The sequence below is a fragment of the Pseudophryne corroboree genome, chromosome 5 (assembly GCF_028390025.1).
Source record: "Pseudophryne corroboree isolate aPseCor3 chromosome 5, aPseCor3.hap2, whole genome shotgun sequence".
Classification (NCBI taxonomy): domain Eukaryota; kingdom Metazoa; phylum Chordata; class Amphibia; order Anura; family Myobatrachidae; genus Pseudophryne; species Pseudophryne corroboree.
The window spans coordinates 101,337,562-101,354,922 of NC_086448.1; the positions used below are offsets into that span (position 1 = coordinate 101,337,562).

The 17,361-nt window shown below is 46.7% G+C and overlaps 1 protein-coding gene across 7 annotated transcripts in view; it reads right to left on the reverse strand.

Moving 5' to 3' along the window:
* ADAM22 (ADAM metallopeptidase domain 22) overlaps window positions 1-17,361 on the reverse strand; it is a 500,813-nt gene that overhangs the window by 69,072 nt on the left and 414,380 nt on the right. For all 7 annotated transcript variants that reach the window (XM_063921513.1, XM_063921518.1, XM_063921515.1 and 4 more), the window contains exons 23-26: window positions 16,590-16,755; window positions 14,188-14,302; window positions 13,051-13,141; window positions 3,734-3,751 (exon numbers count right to left, since the gene is read on the reverse strand). In XM_063921513.1, coding sequence (XP_063777583.1) covers window positions 3,734-3,751; window positions 13,051-13,141; window positions 14,188-14,302; window positions 16,590-16,755 — 390 coding nt within the window. The remainder of the gene's footprint in view (window positions 1-3,733; window positions 3,752-13,050; window positions 13,142-14,187; window positions 14,303-16,589; window positions 16,756-17,361) is intronic.

Here is a 17,361-nt window from a genome sequence, read left to right on the forward strand (position 1 = left end):
CCAGTAACACTCATTTCCTGTCAATCACATTACGATCGCCAGAACGATGAAAAAGCCGTGAGTAAAATTCCTAACTGCATAGCAAATTTACTTGGCGCAGTCGCAGTGCGAACATTGCGCATGCGCATTAAGCGGAAAATCGCTGCGATGCGAAGATTTTTACCGAGCGAACAACTCGGAATGACCCCCTTTGTTAGCAGTTGGGCAAAACCATGTGCACTGCAGGGGAGGCAGATATAACATATGCAGAGAGAGATAGATTTGGGCAGGGACGGATCTAGACTTTTCTTTTAGGGGGGGCGGTTTACTGTTTAATCTTGACTCCTCCCCTCTCCAGTCCCAACGCCTCCCATCTGCAATCCTAACTCCTCTCTCAATTCCTGAAAAACTGAACTATTTGAGTGAGACTGAGTAGAGCTTTGTGATTGTTCTATGTACATGTGACTGTGCTGTGGGGTAATTGTAGTTATTAGCCTTTGTGCCCACACACCAGCAAGTGAGGGGCAAATGCTTTGTAACCTTTGCTCTCCTGGCTCCTCTGTGCTGCTGTGGTATAGGCTGCAGCACATCGTTCTGCCTCAGGCTCTCCCCGGAGAGCTCTCTTCTGCTTAAAAGTGGGCATGGATTTGACTGTGTTAGGGGGGCGGTCGCCCCCTTCGCCCCCCCCCTAAATCCGGCCCTGGATTTGGGTGTGGTGTGTTCAATCTGCAATCTAAATTGCAGTGTAAAAATAAAGCAGCCAGTATTTACCCTGCACAGAAACAAAATAACCCACCCAAATTTAACTCTCTCTGCAAATGCTATATCTGCCCCCCCTGCAGTGCACATGGTTTTGCCCAACTGCTAAAAAATGTCCTGCTGCGATCAACTTGGAATTACCCCCTATGTGCACACCTAGGTTCTCCTCTAGGTAATCTCATAATAGCTATGAATAGGTGCAGAGCCCTCCTAAAAGCATTGAAGGCCCTGGGCAAAACAATGCACTGTGGCCCCTACACACCCATTTACAGGAATCAACTTAAAAAAAAAAAAAAAAAACCTAACATGCCCCTACTGCGTTTTTTCACCGTCTCTCCACATGCCTTAATACAGTGAATGGCTGTCAGCACTCTGATTGGAGGATAGTTCCAGCTATACACCAATCAGCACGCTGACAGCCACTCAATGGCTGCAGGCTGGGAGGCAAGTCAGAATGCTGCCTCGCCGCTCTGTTTGTGTGACCTGCTCGAAGGCCCCTAGAATTGTGGGGCCCTGGGCAGCTGCCCCGGGTGCCTATACAGTAAGATGGCCGTGAATAGGTGTGCACCTTGATGTGTGCTGAATTGGACACTCAGATGAATCGGTGCAAAATAAACACGTGTTCTGGTGGGAACAGTATGAGCTTTGTAAATGACACAACCATGAGACATGGGAGGAGAGATAGGTTGTACTTTCGGTAAATTCGGTGTGCTCAGTGAATAGAAGGAGTTAAACAGGTGTATTATAAAAAGACTAACATAATACTCAGAACATATGTCCATGCCTTTGAGGTGAACATTATCATTCTTCATGGCTATGCGGGGCTGTTCAGAGTTGCACAGTAGTCTAGGGATCTCTACTTGTGGTGTAACTGGTGGCAATGGAGAGTTTGTGATTAGCCTAAGCATGTCGTGGGTGTGTAGACAGAACTGTGGCTTATTCAGAGATACAGTAAGTGTGCACAAAACATGGCAATTTCAGATGGATGTCCTGCACAAAGCATAGGGCTGGTGCAAACCTTTGCTGATAGAGAAGGCAGATGTACTCACAGGCGGATATTTAAGGGAGGTGTGGCCGACTCTCAATATGGACTCAGCTGCTATCGTCAACCATGAGGTGCGACTGCAGGTGCGGCCGCTTTGTCTGAGGCTCTGAATAAGGCCCTGAATGAGCTGATAGGCAGTTAGGAATTAGGGAGTTGGTGCTGGTCAAGGCTTTGTTCTGGGCTTCTCAAGTACAAAGATGGCTGCCGCCATGAAATGCTGATGGCTTACCATTATACTGTAGCTGACATCTTTGAATGGGGTTATTTGAGCATGACACTCCCATGTGCATAATGATGCAAGCGCCTAGGTGCAGATTCGCAAACACTATGCTTTGTAAATGACCATAATGCGATTAATTGCTTTGAAACATTGTATTCATTAATACTAAGTCTTCTAAGAGATGTATAATCCACGGTTTTACAAAGTCAATTTAAAGCAGCTTTAATACAATAAAACGAATGAATCTTCAATGTTTTGGTAGCGGTGTTGCACTGGAGCTGCTGCATATAGGTGGTCATTCCGAGTTGATCGCAGCAGCAATTTTGTTAGCAGTTGGGCAAAACCATGTGCACTGCAGGAGGGGCAGATGTAACATGTGCAGAGAGAGTTAGATTTGGGTGGGGTGTGTTCAAACTGGAATCTACATTGCAGTGTAAGAATAAAGCAGCCAGTATTTACCCTGCACAGAAACAAAATAACCCACCCAAATCTAACTCTCTCTGCAAATATTATATCTGCCCCCCCCCCCCCCCCCCCTGCAGTGCACATGGTTTTGCCCAATTGCTAACAAACTTGCTGCTGCGATCAACTCAGAATTACCCCCATAGTACATGGTGCATTTTGTAACTTGTAAATGTTTTCAGAGCAACAGTTCAACAAGTCTCCCTGCAATCTATGCTACCGGCTGTCTATTGTGTAACTTAAAAGCGTGGATTCGTTTAAAGAAATGTACAAATAAAATAAGCTAATTGCAATGTTTCCACTATAAGTAAATGCAGATTTTATAATAATTGCTATAATATCAGTCAGTGCGCGCCTTTGCTTACTATGCATCCACGACTAAAAGATCTACAGTATGTACATAACAGCATAATAAAGATATAGGACTCCAAACAATTTAACGTTTCCAGGGACCCCCTCTACTCCCTATTAGCAAAACTGCATTAGTCTGGAACCCTCATCGACTGGAAGTGACTGACACCTCTGGTGTCTCCGTAATGGTCAATTCCTCAGCTGCCCAGTGCTGCTGATTCCCCTGGTTACAGACATTTCCACAGGTAAGGGAACTTAGCTGTCAGAGAAGTGACCCTTGCTGAGGTGAGGAGGAGGTACCTCCTGAATAATTCAGGTGGGATCTCCACAGTCATTCAACAAGGGGTTCAAATAAAGGTGGGTGATGTCAACCTCAAAACTTAACGGCAAGACAAGTTCTTCTTTAATGATAAAACATTTCATTTAGTGAACATAATTGTATCATGTTGACAGTATTCTAGTTGTGCTTAATTTTCATTTTTAAATGCAGGCCATGTCAATACAGAAAGCACAATGAGACAATGCCTGACAGGCTTCCTCTAACAGTGTATTCTAGATTGTGCAGACAGACATGGAAACATATACTCTCTTCTTAGAAACTAAATGAGTATTTTGCACGGAAAGGGATAGTGACATAGATGTACAGTAGTGTTGTTTTCTGTTCTCTACAATAGACCTGTCTCTGTCACACAACAACTGATCCTGATTACATCTCTGACCACGACAAAACAGAGCAAAGCACAAGGAATACCTTCTCTATATGATTGCAAGCAGTGTTAATGCTATGTTCTCCTGGGTAGACATCATAAACCATATGGCAGTGATGAGAGCATGGAACATAGACGTGGAATTTATGGAACACAGGGAAACAAGTGAAAGTGATGGAACGTGCCTTAATGGGCAGGCAATCCACTTACCTTTCTCTCCGATAGTTTCTTTTCATGTTAAAGAAGAAACAAAGAATTACTGAGACATATTCACTTATTACCAGTTATTTCTATAGTGCACACATATTCCGCAGCACTTTACAGTCCCTGCCCCGGCGAAGCCTAACATTTATGTTTTCTATCATATGTACTACACATACTCACTAGCGTCCATTTTTCTGTCTGAAGCCAAGTCAGCGACCAGTATGTTTTTTGATTATGGGAGGAAACCGGAGTACACAGAGGAAAGCCACGCAAACACGGGAAGAACATACAAACTCCATTCAGATATGGGCTTGGTTGGAATTGGATCAAGACCTCTGTGCTGTGAGTGCCACCATGCTGTGTCAAACGTCTTAACCGATTTTTCATTCCTGCTAGCTCAGTGTTATTTTGCATTGGGAAGGCACTCACCAGTTGCTAAGGACTACAATATATCTTATTAAATAGATGCTACACACACGGCAACAAGTAACAGTTACAGGAGATGCCCTCCTATAAAAGTCACTTCTCTTGGAATTACCCGCTCCGTACATACAGAACAGCAGGAGTCTTATGCCCAGGGCACTTATTCTCCCAGCTCTCCCTGCTTGGCAGGAGAAACATCCATTAGAAACCAACTAAAAGTTTGTAAAAGTTTCCCAATTGCAGACCGCAGAAACATTTGCTACTAAAATACTTGGGTGGCTATCTACTGAGAATCTGTATATATATATATATATATACATACTCCACTTGTTTTCACCCATAAGGCAACAGCAATTCCAGAAAAGGCCAATAACACCCCCTTCATATATTCCTTAAACACCTTTGCTCCACTGCAGACTATTGGCAGATGTAAAGGGCTCTTAGACTGTACCGTTGGTTACGTGCAACTTAAAAACCTGGGGCCGGATGTAATAGCACCCGAGTTTGACAGCCGAGCGTTTCTTTAAAGGGGTAATCATGAACAAGGCTAAACTATGCCTTGCACATGATTGCCCCTTTTCAAAAAGGCAGAGTTAGGCCAGCATCTGGCACGGCCCCTGAACTCGGGCATTATTACTTCCGGCCCACAGCATTTTTCGACAAAAAGGAGATTTATGGTAAGAACTTACCATTGTTACATCTCTTTCTGCAAGGTACACTGGATTCCACAGGGAATAACATCTGGGTGTAGAGTAGGGTCTTGATCCGGAAGCACCAACAGCTAAAGCTTTGACCTTCTTCCCAAGATGCATAGCGCCGCCTCCTCTATAACCCAGCCTCCGTGTACAGGAACACAGTTTGTTAGCCAGTCCAATGCAGTAGCAGGTAAGAGAGACGACAACAGTTAGTAGCCACAGACATCACATTCTCACGACGGGAGAAGGTATCAGCGGCTAATGCCTTACCAACCCAAAGAAGCCAAGTGCGTCAGGGTGGGCGCCCTGTGGAATCCAGTGTACCTCGCAGAAAGAGATTTAACAAGAGTAAGTTCTTACCATAAATCTCCTTTTCTGCAGCGGGGTACACTATTCCACAGGGAATAACATCGGGGATGTCCTAAAGCAGTTCCTCATGGGAGGGGACGCACTGCAGTGGGCACAAGAACCCGGCGTCCAAAGGAAGAATCCTGGGAGGCGGAAGTATCGAAGGCATAGAACCTTATGAACGTGTTCACTGAGGACCACGTAGCCGCCTTGCACAATTGTTCCAGGGTCGCACCACGGCGGGCCGTCCAAGAGGGTCCAACAGACCGAGTAGAATGGGCTCTGATAGTAGCAGGAGCTGGAAGACCAGCCTGTATGTAAGCTTGTGCAATCACCATTCTAATCCATCTGGCCAGGGTCTGCTTATTTGCAGGCCAGCCACGTTTGTGAAAACCAAACAGTACAAAGAGAGAATCAGACTTCCGAAAGGAGGCAGTTCTCTTCGCATAGATACGGAGAGCTCGTACCGCATCCAAAGACCGCTCTTTGGAAGACAGATCGGGAGAGTTAAGAGCCGGAACCACAATCTCTTGGTTAAGGTGGAGCGAAGACACCACCTTAGGAAGATAACCAGGGTGCGTTCGAAGAACTGCCCGGTCACAGTAAAAAAAATCAGAAAGGGAGACCTACAGGATAACATAGTAACATAGTATCTGAGGTTGAAAAAAGTCAATTGTCCATCGAGTTCAACCTATTTGTGGTCTTCTATGCATGATGATTTGACTAAAATTTTTGACTGATGCTGCTGTCAGCCGTTGCATTTTATCCCAATTTATAGTAACTATAATGCATGACTATGCACCATACCCCTGGATATCCTTATCCATTAGGAATTTATCTAACCCATTCTTAAAGGTGTTGACAGATTCCGCCATTACAACTCCCTCGGGCAGGGAATTCCAAACACGTATTGTCCTTACCGTGAAAAAGCCTTTACGACGTATTGTGCGGAATCTCCTCTCCTCTAACCTGAGCGAGTGTCCACGAGTCCTCTGTGTTGAGCTAACCAAAAACAGGTCCTGCGCAAGCTCTGTGTATTGTCCCCTTATATATTTGTAGATGTTGATCATATCCCCTCTTAGTCTCCGCTTTTCCAATGTAAACATGCCTAGTCTTTCAAGCCTTTCCTTGTATTCCATCGTCTCCATGCCCTTAATTAGTTTGGTCGCCCTCCTTTGTACCTTTTCTAGCTCCAGGATATCCTTTTTGTAGTACGGTGCCCAGAATTGTACACAGTATTCAAGGTGAGGCCTCACTAGTGATTTATATAACGGGAGTATAATACTCTCGTCCCTAGCATCAATACCCCATTTTATGCATGCTAATATCTTATTAGCCTTCTTTGCTGCAGTCCTACTTTGGGTACTACTGCTTAGCTTGCTATCTATGAGGACACCTAAGTCCTTTTCCAGTACAGAATCCCCTAATTTTACCCCATTTAGTAGGTAGGTGTAATTTTTGTTCTTGTTACCACAGTGCATTACCTTACACTTGTCTGTGTTGAAGCGCATTCTCCATTTGGCTGCCCATGCTTCTAATTTAACTAAATCGTTCTGAAGAGACTCGGCATCCTCCTCTGTATTTATAGCCTTACACAATTTGGTATCATCTGCAAAAATTGACACCATGCTCTCTAGACCTTCTGTTAGGTCGTTAATGAAAATATTGAACAATAGCGGTCCTAATACTGAGCCTTGCGGCACACCACTTAGCACTTCAGTCCAAGTTGAAAAAGATCCATTAACCACAATGCGCTGCTCCCTATTATCTAACCAGTTTTTGACCCAAGTGCATATTGTGCTTCCTAGCCCTGATTCTTGTAGCTTGTAGATAAGTCTCATGTGTGGTACAGTATCGAACGCTTTGGCAAAGTCTAAAAAGATTACATCCACGTCTTTACCCTGATCTAGGTTTGCGCTTACTGTTTCATAAAAGCCAAGTAAGTTGGTTTGACAGGATCTGTCCTTCATAAACCCATGTTGATTCCTTTTAATGACCTTATTGACTTCAAGGAACTTCTGAATACTATCTCTTAGAATACCTTCCAATACTTTCCCCACTATAGATGTAAGACTAACTGGTCTATAATTACCTGGTTCAGCTTTACTTCCCTTTTTGAATATAGGCACTACTTCCGCTATACGCCAGTCTTTGGGAACCATACCTGATATAACTGAATCCTTAAAAATCAAAGATAGCGGTTTTGCCAGTTCAGAGTGAAGCTCCATTAGAACCCTTGGGTGAATACCATCGGGCCCTGGTGATTTATTAATCTTTAAATAAGGCACCCAAGTCTGAAACCCGTCTAGCCGAAGCAATAGCTAGCAAAAACAAGACCTTAAGTGTAAGCCACTTGAGGTCCACAGTTCCAAGAGGTTCAAACGGAGCCTCTTGTAGGGCATTCAGCACAACCGACAAATCCCAAGGAGCCACAGGTAGCACGTAGGGAGGTTGAATCCATAGAACAACCTGAGTGAACGTGTGAACATCAGGAATAGTCGCAATTTTTCTCTGAAACCACACCGATAAGGCAGAAACATGTACCTTGACGAGGCCAGACGAAGGCCTGAGTCAAGGCCTTGTTGCAGAAAGGCCAAAAGATTGGCAGTACTGAACTTGAACGCATCGCAATTCCTATCGGCATACCAGGTGAAATAGGAATTCCAGACCCTATGATAAATCAGAGCAGAAGCCGGTTTACGGGCCTTCAACATCGTTTGAATAACTGCCTCAGAAAAACCTTTGGCCCTCAAGACGAAAGCTTCAAGAGCTACGCCGTCAAAGCCAGTCGGACCAAGTCCTGGTAGACACAGGGGCCCTGAACGAGGAGGTCTGGGTGCTGTGGAAGTAGAAGAGGACACTCTAGCGAGAGACCCGGGCCACGCTGGAGCGATCAGAAGTAGGATTCTTCCTTCTTGCTTGAACTTCCTTATTACCCTGGGCAGGAGTGACACCGGAGGAAACACGTACGGCAGCCGAAAGTTCCATGGAATTGCCAGTGCGTCCACGAATGCTGCTTGAGGATCCCTTGTCCTTGCTCCGAAGACCGGAACCTTGTTGTGTCGAGACGCCATCAGGTCTACATCTGGTAGGCCCCACTGGTCCACTAGGAGATTAAATACTTCTGGATGAAGGCGCCACTCTCCGGTGTGTACGTCCTGACGACTGAGGAAGTCCGCTTCCCAGTTGAGGACTCCCGGAATGAACACTGCCGATATGGCTGGCAGATGGCGTTCCGTCCATTGAAGAATCTTTGACACTTCCATCATTGCCATGCGGCTTCGAGTGCCGCCTTGATGATTTATGTACGCCACCGCGGTGGCGTTGTCTGACTGCACCTGAACAGGCCTATTCCGTACCAGAGGCAGGGCCAGTGTCAGCGCATTGAACACCGCCCCCAGTTCCAGAATATTTATTGAGAGGCGAGACTCCTCCCAGGTCCAACGACCCTGGGAGGAGTCCTGCACCAACACCACTCCCCAACCCCTCAGACTGGCGTCCGTCATCAGATGGACCCAGTTGGAGATCCAAAAGGGACGGCCCCTGCTCAGCTGCTGGTCCTGGAGCCACCAGGTCAGTGACAGACGGACCTCCGAAGACAAAGAGATCATTTGAGACCTGATCCGGTGAGGCAGGCCGTCCCACTTGGCAAGAACCAGTTTCTGTAGAGGGCGGGAATGAAATTGAGCACACTCTACCATGTCAAAAGCCAAAACCATGAGGCCCAGTACTTGCATCGCCGAGTGTATCGACACTCGTGGACGAGACAGGAAGCATTGTATTCTGCCCTGAAGGTTGAAGACTTTCTCCTGGGACAAAAACAACCGCTGGTTGTGAGTGTCCAACACTGCTCCCAGGTGCAACATGCTCTGAGCAGGGACCAGGGATGATTTCTTCCAGTTGATGAGCCACCCCTGGTCTTGGAGAAACTGGACCATCAGTTCTAGATGACGGAGAACTTCTGGCGAGTTGGCCAGGATCAGCAAGTCGTCCAGATACGGCAGGATCCTGATACCCTGACGGCATAGTACAGTCGTCATCACCGCCATGACTTTGGTGAAGATTCGCGGAGCTGTCGCCAGTCAAAGGGCAAGGCCCAAAACTGATAATGGAGGTTGCCAATAGCAAACCGCAGGTATTGCTGGTGCGACATGGCAATAGGAATATGCAGGAAAGCTTTCTGTATATCCAGGGATACCATATAAACCCCTGGCTCCAAAGCCAGAACAATAGAGAGGAGATTCTCCATACGGAATTTGGATACCCGCATCAATTTGTTCAAACACTTGAGGTTGAGAATGGGCCGCGAGGACCCATTCGGCTTCGGGACTAGGAACAGCGTGGAATAGTACCCCCTGCCCCTCTGAGACAGGGGCACCGGTACTACCACTCCTGTGTCCAGGAGGGATTGTACCACCACTTGCAGAGCGTTTGCCTTTGTCAGATCTGAAGGGATGTCTGTTGAGCAAAACCAACAAGGGGGACGTTTCTTGAAGGAGATGGCATACCCTTGAGTGACAACTTCCCGTAACCCAGGCGTCCGAAGTGGTCTTTAACCACGCCTGAGCAAACCCTAGAAGTCGGCCCCCCACTCTGGAGTCCCCCAGAGGGAGGCACGCCCACCGTCATGCGGCCGGCTTCTCAGATTTGGAAGCGGGCTTGGGCTTACCGGGCTTGGAAGTGCGAGACTGTTTCGATTCGAGTACGCCTGACCCTTCGCTTTCCCTGGAGGCCTGTAGGGTTGAAAGGAAGTACATTTAGCCTTTGACGTTGAAGGAGCAGTACTAGGTAGACATGCAGTCTTAGCAGAGGCCAGGTCAGCAACAATTTTGTTGAAATCTTCCCCAAACAAAATGTTTCCCTTAAACGGGAGAACCTCCAGACTTTTCTTAGAGTCCATGTCTACAGACCAGGACCGTAACCAGAGAATCCGACGAGCCAGAATGGACGTAGTAGCCGCTTTGGCCGCCAGGACACCAGCAACGGAGGCCGCCTCCTGAATGTATTGAGAAGCCGTAACAATATAGGAGAGGCATTGTTTCGCACTGTCAGGAAAGTTGGACGGTAGTTCCTCCTCCACCTCCTGAACCCAGGCCGTAATGGCCTCGGAAGCCCATGAGGCCGCAATAGTGGGTCTATGCACTGCTCCTGCCAGAGTATAAATAGACTTCAAGCAGCCCTCAACACGTTTATCCGTCGGTTCCTTCAGAGAAGTGACGGTATTGACCGGCAGAGCAGAGGATACCACCATCCGTGCGACATGTGAGTCCACTTGAGGCGGTGTTTCCCAATTTTTAGTCAGCTCTGCAGAGAGAGGATAGCGAGCAAGCATCTTCTTATGAGGTGTAAACTTTTTCCCTGGATTTTCCCAGGATTCCTGACGTATGTCGACTAGGTGGTCAGAATGATGTAAAACCAGTCTGGTTACCTTCTGATGCTTGAACCTATCAGGTTTCTTAGAAGCATCCTGAGGATCGGTTTCTTCAGTGATCTGAAGAATCAGCCTGATGGCCTCCAGGAGATCAGTCACATCCACTTGAGAAACCGATTCTGTATCAGTGTCTGCGGGATCAGTATATGCGCCGTCTCTGTCAGAAGATGTATCTGGTGCAGGAGTGGATTGAGAGGAAACAAGGGCCCGCTTAGAGGGCCCCTTGGCCTTAGGCGGGCGAGGGTCAGTTTTCTGTTTTGCCATAGTCTGCTGAAATTGCTGTAACTGAGAGGACAGAGCATCTGCCCACGGTGGGTTGACGGTAGGGACAAAATGTGGCTGCAGAGGCACAGGTGGTCCCATAGAGGGCGTGCTATTGGCCACCAGCTTACTCAGCAAGGCAGAGAAAGTAGCCCATTGCTACAATCTGACTGGGGGGCAAGGAACCCCCAGCACTGGACCCCTCGGCTGCAATATTATCCTCTAATGGGTCCGTGACATCAGCACCGCGCACTGCGGGATCAGTCCCCGAACCGTCACCCTGCATAGCCAACATGATGTGGAGGCTATACCCAGAGCAACACAGTACAAGAAATGCAGAAAGAAATACCCCACAAGATTCCCTGTGCAATGTAAAACACAAACAGAGGATCCAAGGGGTATGCGGTGACTGGAACCCACAGGGAAAAATACTATGTCAGTATACCCTGTGAAACGCCTATATTACACAAAAAATCCTGACGCACTTAGCCCCGCAGGGTATAGAATATAGGGATGGCAGTAGGAGTGGGATACACGGAATAGATATATCACACAGCAGCTAAATGCACACGCACAGTCACATGTACAATGCAGAAAGAATGACAAGCAATAAACTGCACTGGACTAGCAATACTAAGTAATAACCAGTAAAGCTATATATGTCTAGAGATATAACAATGCACAGTAAAGACTGGATGTATATCACAGGGGAACTTGTACAAAATAACCCTGACACAATGCACTATTTCTTAACTAACACTGCCAAAATGCATGTAGAATACTTAAGTGTCCTGTAAATGCACAGCGCTGAGGAACAGGTGGCTTTACAGAGGAGGATTTGCCCATGCAGTCCCAGAACAGCTTCAGCATGTATTTATGGCGCCAAGCTGCAGCAGGGAGTGAGGGAGAGAGAGTGTATGCAGCTCCAGGGCAGGAACACTTATGTAAAATGGCGCCCAGAGCTGGGGGAGGGGCTACAGGCCGAAGCACACTCCCTTTGCTGGGCTTCCACCACCAGGTACTGCGGACCGCATAAAACGGGTTAATACCCGACCTGTGCCCTGCCCTGGTGGTCTAGTGGGGTCCCTGTACTAACACAGTGTCCACGCCAGCGCGCGCGGACCGCACCGGATCGCGATTTGCGGTGGGTCCCTCCTGGGGGACCCTCTTACCTCCTCCCTGTATGCAGCCACGCGTTCCTGGAGAGCTGCGGCGAAGTGTGTGGGTGCCTGGCAGAAACCGGAGCCTCCGCCGCAAGTACCCGGCAACCAGTGCGCGGGCGTATGCGGCACCACTGGGGGAGGTGATGGGGCAGCAGCCAGCAATGTCAAACTGACATCCAACACTGGCTGCTGCCCTTGAAGTCTTCTTTCTTCAAAGAAAAAGCTCTTTTCAGGGCTGCCGGGAAGAGCCCTCCTGTTGAGATGCCTGCTAGTGCAGACACCAACTACAAACTGAGCTCCTGTGCACGGAGGCGGGGTTATAGAGGAGGCGGCGCTATGCATCCTGGGAAGAAGGTCAAAGCTTTAGCTGTTGGTGACTCCGGATCAAGATCCTACTCTACACCCCGATGTTATTCCCTGTGGAATACAGTGTACCCCGCTGCAGAAATGACTTTTAAATGATAAGCCAGGTGTGCTTTGTGTGTGTAGCAGTCAGGGACCAGGGGAAATGAGAACTGTTGCTTTAAAAGGGTGGATGTAGTTTCAATGAGAGTGTGAGACCAAACTGGCGAGTGATCCTGCCCCTCAGTTCTCAGGCCGGACACCAGGATCATTATATGTGCGGTCAGTGTAAGTGTAACCTACAGTATACACTATGTAGACAGAGGGCTGGAGTTCACAGACCTATTTAATAAAGGGAGGTGTGATTGTTTGTTCAGTGAGGGGTATGGTCTTCATTTGGGAGATGCCACACACATAGTATTCCCTAACAGCTAGTCATTTATGCAACATACACAGCAATACAAACGTCAGATCATCTCAGGGTTAGGGTGGACATGTACAAGTGCTGGGGATGAGCGTGTCTCATTACTGCACAGCTGCCGGCCATGCCAGTAACCTGCGATACCCCCATGCAGCTATACATTTCTGTACATCCCCTGACTTAGACCAACGACCACATATAACGTAGAAACATACATGACATGCAGCGCGGCCACTTACTTGTAACCCCAAGCCGTAATGCCTAGCACCAACACCAGCACTAGCATGGTACCAGCAATAGCTCCTATGATTATGTTTGTACTAACAACCCCTGAAAGAGAAACGTACATACTGTTACATATCATTAGTGTATTAATCAGTGGGTTTTGCTATTGGCGTAACTACCGGTTGGTAACTGCTGAACTGGAAGAGATCAGCGGCTCAATGTAATGGCCTCCGAGTTCCGGAGCTGCGGCACTTTGTACGAGTCTGCCTGTTTTTCAAAGCAGCAATCATTTACAAGGTAAAACTAACCTGGTTCTGCCTTGTAAATGACTGCCACTTTAAAAAAAATGTGCAGATTCGCAAAAAGGTCCTGCCGCTTCGGCACTCGGAGTCTATTACATTTATTCTTGATATAAATCAGGGCTAAGCGTAACAGCAGCGTGACGTCACCCTTGGAAACATATCGGCATCTCTTACCCAAATCTGGAATACACCAACGTATCCGGGAGATGTCGCTGCAGCACTGTACATACATATACTGTATTATGGGAAGGATTCAGAGGCAGACACTGTTCCTGAATCAGACCCACTATCCCTAGAACAAATGTGAAACGCTACATATGATTGGCCGGATTCAGCGCCGACTACTGTGACTGTAAGTCCCATGCGAGCATCCGCCAGTATACTGAATCAGAGGCATCTACAGATCCTCAGACACCTAGGGGTTTATTTACTAAAGGTCGATTTTTATCGATTTATATCAATTTTAAATGAATGAAAATCAATCTAAAACAATGTTGTGCTCCCAATCACATTTACTGACATTTACAAGTTAATATCAAAAGTCATCTGTAAGTAAATGTGTTTCAGCCCCTGAAATCAAACATCTTTTGAGATCGATTTTCACCAATTCAATATCGATGATAATCAATGGTAACCGACCTTTAGTAAATAAAACCCCTGGGTGCCAGGGTGTGGAATATGGAATATACAGTATTGTGCTAACAGAAAAACTGCTAATTGATCAGATTTACAGTTGTACTTCCAGCGCACGGAAACTGCGGTACAGGCTGTAACTGGCGTTCTACACTTATCAACGTTCCGGGGTCAATACCGTAATCTATTTCCCGTCTCCAGAATGTAAATACTGACCTTCATCAATAAGCTCTTTATCCACTTTAGACATGTCTTTGTAAGGGAAAAAGATACTGCAGTCATCCCCTGTATAGTATTTATCACAGACACACTTCACTTCATTGCTGCAGATCTGCAAATGAAAAATAAGAAACCAAACTCTGCACTTTACTGTACACTTGTAATCTGTAAACTAGTGTAGAAGATGTAATATAGAGGCTGCCTGACTTTAGTGTGGGGGTGGAATATCATATGGTGCTTATCATATGGTGCTTGCAAACATACCCAGCGCATACCCTTTCTAATATCATGTAATGCAATATTGCCATCCCACAGGCTTGCACAGACTATGACCTGATGCTGCATGGTGATGTGTTCTCACCGGGTTGGGTACGGGATCCCGACTGCCAGAATGCCGGCAGGGAGGGTGAGCGCAACGACGCCCATTGCGGGCTCGCTGCGCTCGCCACAGGTTCTGTTCCCACAGGAGTGGGAATAGCTGTGGCGGTGCTGCCGGCATTCTGTCGGTCGGGATCCTGACTACAGCAGGGATGTACTAACCGGCCAGGGTAAAATGTACTGCTTGGTCTGTGTGATACTTCATATGTCATACCTCCTAGAAGGCCTGAGTCTTTAATCTTAAACACATTGGGGGGTTCACAGACTTTTGGAAGCATTTGCTTTACAAGTAAAAGTGTTGCAAAAAAAAAAAAAAAAATGTACATGTGCGCAGGGCCACATTAAGGCTTGTGTGGGCCCCAGAGTAACTAACTTGTGGGGGGCCCTACCAATAAAATGATCAATAAATGATGCTGGCAATGTTATTGTTATAATGTGTAAAAGCTCCCAGCACCACAATGTATTAAACATACCGTAGTATCCCCCAGTTCACATTACTGCACACAGAAACCCCAGATCGCACATACCACAGGGACCCCACGTTGGTGATGTAGCTGTATGTGGGTATGTTGAGTTGGACATATCTTTAGAAAGCATGCAACGCAAAAACAGCAGCATTTGCTCCAGGCTGACCCCAGGCGTAAAACTGTTTATACATGACAGATGTTCCTTCATGGTGGTTGTCACTGTCATCTATATGTATTGTGCTATCTAAGCGATTATTCAGTACTCGTGGCACTGTGGCAAAATGCCTGGGCGATACGACTCAAATTCTGAGTATTGCCTATGGGATAAGAAGGGTCTCCGGGGTGTTGTAAAACTGTCTGCACTTGCACTGCAACCTAACTTCTTGGTGATTGGAGCCACACCTCCTAACACTAACAGTGAGATTTCCCCTAGCAGTCAATGCTAGGTGATCATTCTGTGAACCTTCTCTCATGTACAGCCTGCGAACATTTAAATTAGCGGTGTAGTATGGTTGCCCGGCGGTCAGGTGACCGCCGGTCAGCATACTGACGCCGGGATCCCGGCAGCATACTGATGCCGGGATACCGGCAGGGAGGGGCGAGTGCAGCAAGCCGCTTGCGGGCTCGGTGGTGACCGCAGGTTCTATTTCCACTCTATGGGTGTCGTGGACACCCACGAGTGGAAATAATCCCTGTTGGTCGGCATGACTACCATCAGGATAGTGAGGGGGCGGGATTTAGGTGGAGGTCATGTAACCAACCGCCGGTCACATGAATACCACCCTTAAATTATTGGTTTCTGACCTCTGGCTTTTGTGTTTGACTGCTCTTCTGTCTTGTCATATAGTTGATTACTGTTCACCAACCCAGACTATTTACTGACCCTGATTTTCAATATCCTTTTTTAATTTTTAACAATTGCTCTGTACTAAATATTGTACTTGATATTTGGATTATCTCTGTCTAACCCCTGCTTGTTACTACTGCGTTCCCATGCATTTAGCCTACTGCCTGCTTTTTGGACTTTGCTTGCTATATACTTGCCTGCTGATCATCCCTGGACTGGATAGCAATTCTGAACTACAAGGCACTCCTGGCCTGATACCACAACACAGGTGAGCACTATTTCTAAACCTACATCATTGTAGTTGCTCAATATGCACTGCCATATTTATGTTCATGTCCTTGACATTGGTGTACCAACATTAGAGAAGAGTGTAACAAAATATAGCTGCCTGTGACAGTGTTAGTAGTCATAATGGGTGAGGTCCACATCGCACATCCATGTATTATACTTATCTTTCCAGAGTTCTGCAGCAGCACTGTAAATGCAATCACTGCACAAATGGTGTGGCGTCCATTTTCCCAGAGTTTTAAGCATGCACAGCAGAAGAATCACTTGGAACATGGCACGGGCTATATATTCCCGGAGACCATGCGCAGTACCAGAGTCATCTCACCTGCGCCACCCATGCGAGAAGGGGGCTCACATAGAGACTGTGCACCCCCCCGCCCCTGATACTCAGTATAAGTAACCCTGACCACTATACCTACCCCATTTCCAGAACAAATTTTGTTTGTGCTTCCCAAACATGAGCTGAAATTGAATGGATCAATCGGCAGACATCTATGTTCCAGACACATCATCCCTGTTCCACAAGGCGTGCCATCTTCTACATAGCCAATGTCAGTCTCCTCGTCTAGCTTCACATGCCCACCACTGAGTAGACAAGATGCATTACACAGAGTTACATAGGGCTACAACTGTCACCAACAGATCTGTCTGCACCTAATGAGTCTTATTTCTCCTCACACACCAGGCTTTGCGTTTTTTGTGCCTCATATTAGTAAGGTACAGTTATTTTATGTGTTTATACCTGGCTTTCCTGGGAAAAGCTAAATTGTAAATTTTATACGCACATCCCTCCCTCTCATTCCCCAATCTAGTTTGTGGGATAAATTTACTAAGATGGGAGTTCTATTTAAGATGGGATGTTGCTCATAGCAACCAATCAGATTCCAGCTATTTTCTTCTAGAAGGTGCTAGATAAATGAGAAGTAGAATCTGATTGGTTGCTATGGGCAACATCCCATCTTAAATAGAACTCCCATCTTAGTAAATTTACCCCTGTGTATTAGCACATAAACAGATACACAGCTACAGTACATATACAGTATGTCAACATGAAGATACACAGAACGAGAGAGAAAATAAGAATTTACTCACCGGTAATTCTATTTCTCGTAGTCCGTAGTGGATGCTGGGAACTCCGTAAGGACCATGGGGAATAGACGTGCTCCGCAGGAGACTGGGCACTCTAAAGAA